Source organism: Bufo gargarizans, chromosome 2 (genome assembly GCF_014858855.1).
Source record: "Bufo gargarizans isolate SCDJY-AF-19 chromosome 2, ASM1485885v1, whole genome shotgun sequence".
NCBI lineage: Eukaryota > Metazoa > Chordata > Amphibia > Anura > Bufonidae > Bufo > Bufo gargarizans.
Genome location: NC_058081.1, coordinates 18,433,627 through 18,446,805, shown reverse-complemented (window position 1 = coordinate 18,446,805; position 13,179 = coordinate 18,433,627). Strand labels below are relative to the sequence as shown.

Below are 13,179 nucleotides of genomic sequence, written 5' to 3'. Positions count from 1 at the left end.
CCAGAAGTGAAAAGAGATTTCACTGAATTCATTAAGGGGATGCAATGATCACGCTGAAGTTGCAGGACCACGTGAGACAGACAGGGAACACTGGTATCTACCAATGTTTGGTGTTTACCATCCTCACAAACCTAACCAAATCAGAATAGTTTTTGATTCCAGCGCAGAGTATAAAGGAGTCTCTTTAAATGATATACTGTTGAGTGGCCCTGACCTAAACAATACCTTGCTAGGTGTCCTCATAAAAGAGCCCGTTGCTTTCACAGCAGATGTGCAACAAATGTTTTATTGCTTTCTTGTCAGAGAAGACCTCAGAGACTTTCTACGTTTTCTCTGGTACAAAGACAATGACATAGACAAAGAAATTGTCGAGTACAGGAAGAAAGTGCATGTATTTGGCAATAGCCCCTCTCCTGCTGTCGCTATATACTGCATGCAAAAGGTGGCCCAGAAAAATGCAGAGTGCTATGGACAAGAAACCAAACAATTTGTATTGAGACATTTCTATGTAGATGATGGACTCGCTTCTGCTAGCACACCTGAAGATGCAATATCCATCCTCAGTAAAGCAAAGCAAATGCTGGCAGAATCCAACCTGCGTCTTCATAAAATCGCTTCCAACAGCCAAAAAGGTATGGAAGCCTTCCCTGTAGCAGACAGAGCTAAGGACCTTAAAGATCTTTGCCTAGGTACAGACACCCTTCCCTTACAGAAAAGCCTAGGCCTAAGTTGGGATCTAGAAAATGATAGTTTTGTTTTTTAGAGTTTCCTCTGAGGAAAAGCCTTTTACACGTAGGGGCATTCTATCCACCGTAAATAGCCTCTATGATCCCCTAGGGGTTGTATCACCTGTGACAATAAGAGGTAAGGCCTTAGTTCGTGGACTGTCATCTGGGAAAAGTAAATGGGATGCATTGCTTCCACAAGAGAGACTAAGTGAGTGGGTTCAATGGACAGAATCCTTGCAAGCGTTAGAGCACCTAAAGATAGACAGATGCTATGTGCCCATATCTCTATCATCAGCTTGAAGGAAAGAACTATGCATCTTCTCAGATGCATCCACCACAGCTATAGGTGCAGTAGCTTACTTGAAAGTAATTGATGCAGAAAATGTGTGTCATGTTGGATTTGTCATGGGAAAATCCAAATTAAGCCCAAAACCAGCCCACACTATTCCTTGTTTAGAGTTGTGTGCTGCTGTACTTCCAGTCGAAATGTCTGAGCTAATCATAGATCAACTAGACACTGATTTTGATGCTGTGAAATTCTTCACTGATAGCAAGACTGTCCTACGGTACATTTGCAGCACCACTAGGAGGTTCTATCTGTATGTCTCCAACAGAGTGAATAGAATCAGGCAGTCTACACATCCAGATCAGTGGTCCTATGTATCTACAGAGCAAAACACTGCAGATTATGCCACTAGACCTACTCAAGCAGCATGCCTTTAGAACTCTATATGGTTCTCAGGCCCATCCTTTCTGTACCAATCACACCGTGAGGATATACTAATGTTTATCCACTCATAGAGCCTGAAGCTGACCCTGAAATCAGATCTGAAATTGCAAGTTTCAGTACCAAAGCTTCTGAAGCCACACTTCACTCACATTGCTTTGATAGATTTTCTTGCTAGAAGATATTAGTTAAGACCCTAGCCAGACTCATACAGGTCGCTAAAACCTTCCGGAGGGAAACCAGCAGCAATCAAGTCAGAAGGTGGGAAAGTTTCCATGAACAAGTCAATCTAGAAGAACTTGCTCAGGCAAAGTCTGTTATAATCTCTTCTGTTCAAAACAAACATTTCCAGAAGGAACAAAAGACATTCCCAAAACTAAGCCTTCTTAGGAAGCTTAGCCCCTTTTTAGACAAAAATGGGTTGTTGAGAGTAGGTGGACGTTTGTCTCTTGCAGAACTTTCAGAGGAAGAGAAACAGCCTGTCATTATACCTTATGATCACCACATTGCGACACTGCTTGTTAGGTACTATCGTGAACAAGCAGTTCACCAAGGGCGACACATCACAGAGGGTGCAACTAGATCCACAGATTTCTGGATTCTTGGTGGCAAACGCTTGGTATCAACTGTTATACACAAATGCGTTATCTGTCTCAAGCTGCGAGGAAGGTTACAAAGTCAAAAGATGGCAGAGCTACCAGAGGACAGAGTAATTGCTCAACCACCTTTCACCAATGTGGGCTTAGATGTGTTTGGTCCGTGGTCTGTCTTAACCCGTCGCACTAGAGGAGGCAGCGCAGGCAGTAAACGATGGGCAGTCCTTTTCACTTGTTTGTCCGAGCTGTACACATAGAGCTACTTGAAACCATGTCAACATCAAGCTTTATTAATGCCTTGAGGAGATTCTTCTTAATTCATGGCCCAGCAAAACTGCTCCGTTCTGACAGAGGAACAAACTTTGTAGGAGCCTGCAAGGAACTTTACATTTGTGCCAGCGAATCACAATTGCAAGACTTTCTCCAAGACAGAGGATATACATGGGTCTTTAATCCTCCATACTCCTCACACATGGGTGGTGTCTGGGAGAGACTTATAGGTATTGCCAGGCGAATGTTGGATGCTTTGTTGCTACAAACCAAAACTGCTCACTTGACCCATGAGACTTTAAGCACCTTTATGGCAGAGTTTACAGCTATTATGAATGCCAGGCCTATAGTTCCTGTGTCCTCAGACCCAGATGCACCTATGGTCCTTACCCCAGCAATGTTGTTGACTCAAAAGGTGAACTCTTTGTCTGCTCCATCTGGAACCATAAGTACAGCTCAAGTTCAATCATAAACAATGGAAGCAAGTACAATGCTTGGCAGACAGCTTTTGGAAAAGATGGAAGAGAGAGTATCTGTCAAATCTACAACGTCGTAGGAAATAGACTGTGGATCGCCCAAATGTGGGTGATGTTGTTCTGTTGAAGGACAGCCAAGAGAGCAGGAACTAGTGGCCTGTAGGACTTATTGTCAATGCTTTAACAAGCAGGGATGGCAGGGTTAGGAAGGTGGAGGTCAAGATTGTAAAAATTGGGACTTCCAAAATGCATCTTAGACCTATAACTGACATTATAGTTTTAGTTTCAGATTAGCTAGGATTCCATTTCCTGTTTATATGTTTTTTTCTGCATAGCAGTAGTTAATTAAGTAGTGACATAATAAATTATGCCATAAAAGGGAGTGTTCTGCCCATATTGTGCATAGTAAATGTATGTAATGTGCTGAAAAGATTATACTGCAAAGTTATGTTTGACATTGCTGCCATCTAGTGGTCAAAGTTAGTCTGTCTGGGATCATCGGCTTGGTTAAAGGTTTGTTATTTCCATTGTACTAAGTAATAGGATATGTAATGAAAGGGGTTGGCCCATCACTGACTTTAATGGCTTACTTCTGAGACCAGCCTATATTTTCAAAATGGGGCCACCAAGGTGAAGAAAGCGCACCATACATACACAGCCATCTCCCCGTAGAAGAAAGGGCACCATACATACACAGCCACCTCCCTTTGGAAGAAAGGGCACCATACATACACAGCCACATCCCTGTGGAAGAAAGTGCACCATAAATACACAGCCACCTCCCTGTGGAAGAAAGGGCACCATACATACACAGCCACCTCCCTGTGGAAGAAAGGGCACCATACATACACAGCCACCTCCCTGTGGAAGAAAGGGCACCATACATACACAGCCACCCCCCTGTGGAAGAAAGGGCACCATACATACACAGCCACCTCCCTGTGGAAGAAAGGGTACCATATGTACACAGCCACCTCCCTGTGGAAGAAAGGGCATCATACATACACAGCCACCTCCCTGTGGAAGAAAGGGCACCATACATACACAGCCACCTCCCTGTGGAAGAAAGGGCACCATACATACACAGCCACCTCCCTGTGGAAGAAAGGGCATCATACATACACAGCCACCTCCCTGTGGAAGAAAGGGCACCATAACATACACAGCCACCTCCCTGTGGAAGAAAGGGCACCATACATACACAGCCACCTCCTTGTGGAAGAAAGGGCACCATAACATACACAGCCACCTCCCTTCTCTGAGACTTATGGAAATAGCTGGATGGATTTCTTCTTCACTCACAATATTATTAATAGGAAATATAAAAAAATATAAAAACAAAATCTGGATATTTTATTGCCAGTTTCACAACACAGATCCAAATCTTTTCAATATATATTTTCTTTCTTGGTTCCACTCCTGGTTTGACTTACAAGTATTGATTTTGAATACTGACTGTCAGGAATAAGGACCGCCTTATCCCTAGTCATTATAATGTTTGCTGTGATATTATATGTCTTATGGTTATATGTCGTAGTGTAACATATTCCGGTGTGATTCATGTATATATATATATATATATATATATATATATATACAGTACAGACCAAAAGTTTGGACACACCTTCTCATTCAAAGAGTTTTCTTTATTTTCATGACTATGAAAATTGTAGATTCACACTGAAGGCATGAAAACTATGAATTAACACATGAGGAATTATATACATAACAAAAAAGTGTGAAACAACTGAAAATATGTCATATTCTAGGTTCTTCAAAGTAGCCAACTTTTGCTTTGATTACTGCTTTGCACAATCTTGGCTTTCTCTTGATGAGCTTCAAGAGGTAGTCACCTGAAATGGTCTTCCAACAGTCTTGAAGGAGTTCACAAAGATGCTTAGCACTTGTTGGCCCTTTTGCCTTCACTCTGCGGTCCAGCTCACCCCAAATCATCTCGATTGGGTTCAGGTCCGGTGACTGTGGAGGCCAGGTCATCTGGCGCAGCACCCCATCACTCTCCTTCATGGCCAAATAGCCCTTACACAGCCTGGAGGTGTGTTTGGGGTCATTGTCCTGTTGAAAAATAAATGATGGTCCAACTAAACGCAAACCGGATGGAATAGCATGCCGCTGCAAGATGCTGTGGTAGCCATGCTTGTTCAGTATGCCTTCAATTTTGAATAAATCCCCAACAGTGTCACCAGCAAAGCACCCCCACACCATCACACCTCCTCCTCCATGCTTCACGGTGGGAACCAGGCATGTAGAGTCCATCCGTTCACCTTTTCTGTGTCGCACAAAGACACGGTGGTTGGAACCAAAGATCTCAAATTTGGACTCATCAGACCAAAGCACAGATTTCCACTGGTCTAATGTCCATTCCTTGTGTTGTTTAGCCCAAACAAGTCTCTTCTGCTTCTTGCCTGTCCTTAGCAGTGGTTTCGTAGCAGATATTCTACCATGAAGGCCTGATTCACACAGTCTCCTCTTAACAGTGGTTCTAAAGATGTGTCTGCTGCTAGAACTCTGTGTGGCATTGACCTGGTCTCTAATCTGAGCTGCTGTTAACCTGCGATTTCTGAGGCTGGTGACTCGGATGAACTTATCCTCCGCAGCAGAGGTGACTCTTGGTCTTCCTTTCCTGGGGCAGTCCGCATGTGAGCCAGTTTCTTTGTAGCGCTTGATGGTTTTTGTGACTGCACTTGGGGACACTTTCAAAGTTTTCCCAATTTTTCGGACTGACTGACCTTCATTTCTTAAAGTAATGATGGCCACTCATTTTTCTTTACTTAGCTGCTTTTTTCTTGCCATAATACAAATTCTAACAGTCTATTCAGTAGGACTATCAGCTGTGTATCCACCTGACTTCTCCACAACGCAAATGGTCCCAACCCATTTATAAGGCAAGAAATCCCACTTAATAAACCTGACAGGGCACACCTGTAAAGTGAAAACCATTTCAGGTGACTACCTCTTGAAGCTCATCAAGAGAATGCCAAGAGTGTGCAAAGCAGTAATCAAAGCAAAAGGTGGCTACTTTGAAGAACCTAGAATATGACATATTTTCAGTTGTTTCACACTTTTTTGTTATGTATATAATTCCACATGTGTTAATTCATAGTTTTCATGCCTTCAGTGTGAATATACAATTCTCATAGTCATGAAAATAAAGAAAACTCTTTGAATGAGAAGGTGTGTCCAAACTTTTGGTCTGTACTGTATGCAGTGCTGGTGCACTGAGCTTGCATAAAATGGCCACCGCCGCCCACCTAACTAACAGACTGATAAAAGTTATTTTTCTCTGTCACTGGGCTCAGAGCAGGGTAAAAAGATTGTGCCCTGCACCCACTCAACTATATCTATGTAGATCGCTGAGTTCAATTGGAGTTCTGATAACAGATTCTGTCCTATTCTCTCCCTCACAGCAGCAGCATCCTCTCCCTACACTAAGTCGGGCAGAGTGACGTGCAGCGCTACGTGACTCCAGCTTATATAGAGTCTGGGTCACATGCTGCACTGGCCAATCACAGCCATGCCAATAGTAGGCATGGCTGTGATGGCTTCTGAGGTTGCACAGTTAAACGCTTTCATAAAAGTGCCAAGAAATCGCCGAACACCGAACCCGAACTTTCACTGAAAGGTTCGGGTCTGGGGTCCAAAAATCCTAAAGTTCGGTACGAACCCGAACTTTACAGTTCGGGTTCGCTCAACCCTACTTGAAAGCCCTAGTTGCAGATGCGAGACTATCTTAGCTATTTTACCAGTTATGTTAAGGCGTCTTTCACACTAACGTTACTTCCGTTACTGATAATACAACCGACTGCATCCATTATGAACAGATCCAGTTGTATTATCTTATAATCACTAAGACGGATCCGTTATGTACTCCACTGAAAGTCAACGGGGGACAGATCTGTTTTCTATTGCGTCAGATTTTGTCAGAGAAAATGGATCCGTCCCCGTTGACTTGCATTGTGGGTCATGACTGCGTCTTGCTTCACATCTCAGGACGGAACAGAATGCATTTTGAAGCACTCCCTTCTGTTCAATTATAATGAAGCATTTTTTTTTCCGGTATTGGGACCCTAAGACGGATCTCAATACCAGAAAATATTAACGCTAGTGTGAAAGTAGTCTAAGTAAGTGTTTCTTATATACAGTCAGGTCCATAAATATTGGGACATCAACACAATTCTAACATTTTTGGCTCTATACACCACCACAATGGATTTGAAAAGAAAAAAACAAGATGTGCTTTACCTGCAGACTGTCATCTTTAAATTGAGGGTATTTACATCTAAATCAGGTAAACGGTGCAGGAATTACAACAGTTTGCATATGTGCCTCCCACTTGTTAAGGAACCAAAAGTAATGGGACAATTGGCTTCTCAGCTGTTCCATGGCCAGCTGTGTGTTATTCCCTCATTATCCCAATTACAATGGGCAGATAAAAGGTCCAGAGTTCATTTCAAGTGTGCTATTTGCATTTGGAATCAACTGTCAAGATGAGATCCAAAGAGCTGTCGCTATCAGTGAAGCAAGCCATCATTAGGCTGAAAAAACAAAACAAACCCATCTGAGAGATAGCAAAAACATTAGGCATGCCCAAAACAACTGTCTGGAACATTCTCAAAAAGAAGGAATGCACCTGTGAGGTCAACAACACCAAAAGACCTAGAAGACCTCGGAAAACAACTGTGGTGGATGACCGAATAATTATTTCCCTTGTGAAGAAAACACCCTTCACAACAGTTGGCCAGATCAAGAACACTCTCTAGGAGGTAGGTGTATGTGTTTCAAAGTCAACAATCAAGAAAAGACTTCACCAGAGTGAATACAGAGGGTTCACCACAAGATGTAAACTATTGGTGAGCCTCAAAAACAGGAAGGCCAGATTAGAGTTTGCCAAACGACATCTAAAAAAGCCTTCACAGTTCTGGAACAACATCCTATGGACAGATAAGACCAAGATCAACTTGTACCAGAGTGATGGGAAGAGAAGAGTATGGATAAGGCAAGGAACTGCTCATGATCCTAAGCATGCCACCTCGTCAGTGAAGCATGGTGGTGGTAGTGTCATGGCGTGGGCATGTATGGCTGCCAAAGGAACTGGTTATTTATTGATGATGTGACTGCTGACAAAAGCAGCAGGATGAATTCTGAAGTGTTTCGGGCAATATTATCTGCTCATATTCAGCCAAATGCTTCTGAACTCATTGAACGGTGCTTCACAATGCAGATGGACAATGGCCCAAAGCATTCTGCAAAAGCAACCAAAGAGTTTTTTAAGGGAAAGAAATGTAATGTTCTGCAATGGCCAAGTCAATCTCCTGACCTGAATCCGATTGAGCATGCATTTCCCTTGCTGAAGACAAAACTGAAGGGGAAATGCCCCAAGAACAAGCAGGAACTGAAGACAGTTGCAGTAGAGGCCTGGCAGAGTATCACCAGGGATGAAACCCAGCGTCTGGTGATGTCTATGCGTTCTAGACTTCAGGCTGTAATTGACTGCAAAGAATTTGGAACCAAGCATTAAAAAGTGAAAGTTTGATTTATGATTATTATTCTGTCCCATTACTTTTGGTCCCTTAACAAGTGGGAGGCACATATGCAAACTGTTGTAATTCCTACATCGTTCACCTTATTTGGATGTAAATGCCCTCAAATTAAAGCTGACAGTCTGCAGGTAAAGCATATATTGTTTGTTTCACTTCAAATCCAGTGTGGTGGTGTATAGAGCCAAACATGTTAGAATTGTGTCCATGTCAAGATGTCATCATGTGTTGTCTGGTTCTAATGGAGAATATGAGGAAAGAGAATGTCTATATCAGAAGAGACATCACTGAAAGAAGTCATCATGGCAGTTTGATCAGAATGGAGAAGATAAGAAAAGAGAACATCTACATCACAGGAGAAGTCACTGGATGTAAGAGGTATGTGGTGCTGTATACACATGTGTGTATGCAGGGGCGGACTGGGAACTTAAAGTGGCCCTGGGAAAAAAAACTGAAAGTGGCCCCATTTTGTAGGGGGGGGCAACAAAAGTAGGCGGGGTAAACAATACTATAGTGCAAAATACCATCCCAGCAGAACCAAATAACACTGTGTAGCACAATATACTGGCCCTCTGTGGGTGCCATCAATAGCTACCATTTTCTGTTCTCCTCCTCCAGTCGTCTTTGATTAAGATATGGAGCAGGGGGCTTAGAAGGTAAGATTCAGCCCACAGCTCATTATGTACCCGGGCAGCAGCAGAGAGGAGGACTTGAGTGGCCCCCTGGGGCATCAGCACACCGGTATGTAATGATGAAAGACCAGTCAGAATGCCAATGGTAGGACTGGCTTTGTGTTTTAACTCTTCATCCCCTTTCTCTATATCTTAATTAGATATGGAGGAAATGGAGGATGACAGGACATAGCAATTGGCGCTGGCCACCACAGATGGGCAGCTTCTAGGGAGGTTTTTGGTTCTACTTGGGCAGTATATTGTGCTGCACTGAGCTAATAAAAAAATTGCAGCACAATATACTGCTCCCTCTATGGTATATCTAGTTCCGTCTACTTGAGTTGACCATGCCTACTCATGTTGGCCCCACCCTCTGTCAATCTGGTCCCACCCACAACATAGGGTCACTTTTATTTTTTCCAGGGCCACTTTAAATTCCTAATCCGACCTTGTCGTGCTCCTCATGAACGTCTCTTCTCAATGCAAGATAAATGTAATTGTTTTATTTATTTTTTCATAACTAAGACCCTCCATGCCCCTTATCAGTTTAGTCGCTCTCCTCTGTACTTTTTCCAGCAGCAGTGCGTCCTTTCTATGGATTGTTGCCCAGAACTGAACTGCATATTCCAGATGAGGCCGCACCAACGCTTTGTAAAGGGGTAATATTACATCCCTGTCCCGCGAGTCCTTGCCTCGTTTAATGCATGACAATATCCTGGAGGCCTTAGACGCAGCTGATTGACATTGTGCATTTATTTAGCCTTTGATCTACAGAACACCCAGATCCTTCACAAAAAGTCATCATCCCAGTTTTCCCAGAGGAATTAAACATTAGCACCTAAATGCACATGAATAATGGACTTTAATAGGGACATAATTTACAGCCCAGCCATATAATTCAGTTTTACTACACCCAACTTCTGTTTTAAGATGCCAGTGTAATGATTAAGGGTTGATAACAGTGTGATACTAAATAACTTGCACCGATACATACGTGTTAGCCATGTATATATAGACACTGTAGATACAATCAATTATAATAGAAGACATATGGTAGCACTATCTCTCCCCTATAACTCCTGAACTTTATACTTCCCAATTTACTCCATACCAGATCATCCAGATGTTTTCTCCTGATCTGTGACTGGGACTATTTTAGTCACTATCACCATTGTCCTTAAATTAAACATAAAATGTCAATCTCGCAACATAATTTTCTAGTTGAACTGACATATGATGGTGGCGTTTCTCAATGCTGGACATATATTAGATAAAGTAGTCACCTGGGGGGCAGGCACTATTTTGGAAGAGAAGACTTTAGGAAGACCCCAATTTCTCATTTAGTATCTCCATGATCTATAAAATGTAAAGTTGCCGCTTGTATACCTTACCATGGAAGAAACATAGGAGCAGGACTGAAGGTCTCATTGCAGATGTTGGAGGATGATCTGAACAACGTAAGAATATTAGCCAGAAACCCACAGGAAGTTTGCTCAATTTACATCACTATTTATTATATGAAAAGAGGAAGTCACAAGAAAATAACATACAACAATGTTTTCAAGAATTGATGTCATGGATGTAACTACCAGGGATGTAGGTATAGCAGCTGCTATGGAGCCCCACAAATAAGACGGACTATGTTTACCCAGCAGTAAGATGGAATTGTATTACTGCAACATCATTGTGTACCTTTTCTTGTACAGTGACATCACTGAGTCCTGTGATGTCATTATCAACTATCCATATGCAGTGACATCACTTTGACTTTAGGAGATTACATTTGTACTGCCTGGCCCTGTCAAAGTGCAGTTCCAGAGAATGTAGAGCCTCTAGTAGTGATGGACGAACATCTGCCGAGACGGTTCGCGAACGCGTTCAAATGTTCGCGAACCGCAAGTTTGCGGCGGGTCCCATTCATTTTAATTGCAGGCGAACCTGAAAAACCTTCAGCTCATATTTGCAGCCAAGAAATAATTACTAGAAGTGCACAAATAGTCCCACAACATGGACAGTGACATACCAGATATATTATTCGAATTTTCGATCTCCATTCATTATTTTTTTCAATGCGAAATATCGGCAATATAGTTTTCGTGTATGCGCATGCGCAAATGCACTATAAGTTGGTAAGGCTGATTAGTCAGCCTGCATTTGTGGGAGGGACGGAGGCTCTTCATATACGAGCCACAGCCTCACTCACAGGTGTTTGTTCTCAGGTGCTCAGGCCGCATGTTACCTTGTCCGTCCAGGTTCAACCACGGCTGATACTATATGTTTTTGTCTTGTTACCTGGATCGCTCAGGCTGAGTTAAATGTTGTATGTCATCTGGATCGCTCAGATTCAGCCACTGCAGATACCGGCTATGTCATTTGTCTTGTTACCTGGATCACCTAGGTCGAGTTACATGTTATGTGTTACCTGGATCGCCCAGGCAGAGTTACATGTTGTATGCCTCCTGGATCGCTCAGGCCGAGTTAAATGTTGTATGTCACCTGGATCGTCCAGGCCGCGTTAAATGTTGTATGTCACCTGGATCGTCCAGGCCACATTAAATGTTGTATGACACCTGGATCGTCCAGGCCACGTTAAATGTTGTATGTCACCTGGATCGTCCAGGCCGCTTTAAATGTTGTTTGTGGGAGGAGCTAAGCGAGGAACAGAATAGGCATGCCTACGGACTGTCCTAACCCAACTGGCTGGAGTGTGCCCGGCGCCAGTGACGAGGTAAGGCCTGGATAGTGGCCAAAAAGAGAACTGGTACGTAGCAGGGAGTGAAGCATTTATTGAAGCATAGTGTGAACTATAATGCCAAAGAACAAAAGGCTCTGGAGATCTCCGCCCGTGGATTCGGAATGTACCTTGTGAAGTAGGACGACCGCCAACGACCCATCTTGCGGATGACATGCGCCGGTACCTGGTGACTTGATGCTGCGGATGCGGCCCCTATGCGGAAGGAGTGCCCGGATATCGTGCTAGGGTTGAAACCCAGCCCTGCGGCCAGGGTACGGATGTTGGAAATGAACAGGGTTGAAGACAGGGGCCTACCGTTGATCGGGAGCAACGGGTCGTCTAGATCAGAAGGTTGAAGGGAGGCCAGGAGCTCCTTGAGCACCTTGATAGGACACCAACAGGTGGCCGTAGGGAAAAATTCCACCTCTGTGGGAGGACCGGTCTGACTGGTCTTTGAGGATGGGATGGATAGGATGAAGTGATCAGAGTGCCAGGTGAGATGTCGCCTGAGCAGGGTTGTGCGGGAGATGGCGCTGCAGGTGAACTCCCCGGGCCTGAGGAACCCATAGAACCCGAGGTACATGGCTGCTTTGGTGATGATGCTTGCTGGTTGCCCAAAAGGAAGACCGTCTAGGGCTGCGGATAACTTGCGGAAAAGCTCACCTGACACCGGCTGCCTGCGCACCTGGACCGCCGCGCTAACTTTCTGAATGCCCCTGAGGGTGGCTTTGATGGCCTGATTAGAAAAGATGGATCTGGCAGAAGGGTCGCTGAGCATCCGGTGGTGTTGGATGCCGGCCAAATACAGCTTGATGGTATTGAAAGAGAGGTGGCGGTGGGTGTGGCAATGGGCTATGAAGGCCATGATAAAGGTGACCTCATCCACCTCCCCTTGTGGGTGGGTGTCAGCGAACCGCTTAAACAAGCTGAACCCGGCGTCATAGTTCCTGCCAGACTGCCGATGGTGGCCTGCCAGTGCAGGAGGGATAGCTGGATTGAGAAGAGAGAAGGTTGGTCACTTGAGCCTGACGGTGCCGTCATTAGGAGACGGTACAGCTCCGCTTTCCTCGCGGAGGTGGGATGGTGAATTCCTCTTCTGTTGAGCTCTGCCACCAGTTTTGGGATGGTCCAGCTCCGCAGAGCGGGGTTGCTGGTGTGCCCTGATACGGAGGTCCCTGGTAAAGACAAGTTGTCATCCGACTCCGGGGCCTGCGTCATCTTCAAGCTGCATGGAGGAGGTATGAAGGCAACAGATGAGATTCCTTCCCCCTCCCCCAGATGACCGAAGAAGCGTTGCCGGGGAATGGGTCTGACAGCGTGGAGGTGTTGTTTGTTACTTACCTGAAATGGAGCGAACCGCGCTACTGACTTCCGAGGTGAGATGGGGACCTATGAACGGGAGCTTGTGACAACGAATACGTA

General features: G+C 44.3%; 1 protein-coding gene across 1 annotated transcript in view; it reads right to left on the bottom strand.

The window, feature by feature from the left end:
• The window catches only part of LOC122929228, a 60,324-nt gene extending 49,850 nt beyond the window's left edge, over positions 1–10,474 (bottom strand). Inside the window, exon 1 of the mRNA XM_044282735.1 lies at positions 10,415–10,474. Coding sequence (XP_044138670.1) covers positions 10,415–10,451 — 37 coding nt within the window. The 5' untranslated portion in view covers positions 10,452–10,474. The remainder of the gene's footprint in view (positions 1–10,414) is intronic.
• Positions 10,475–13,179: the final 2,705 nt, after the last annotated feature.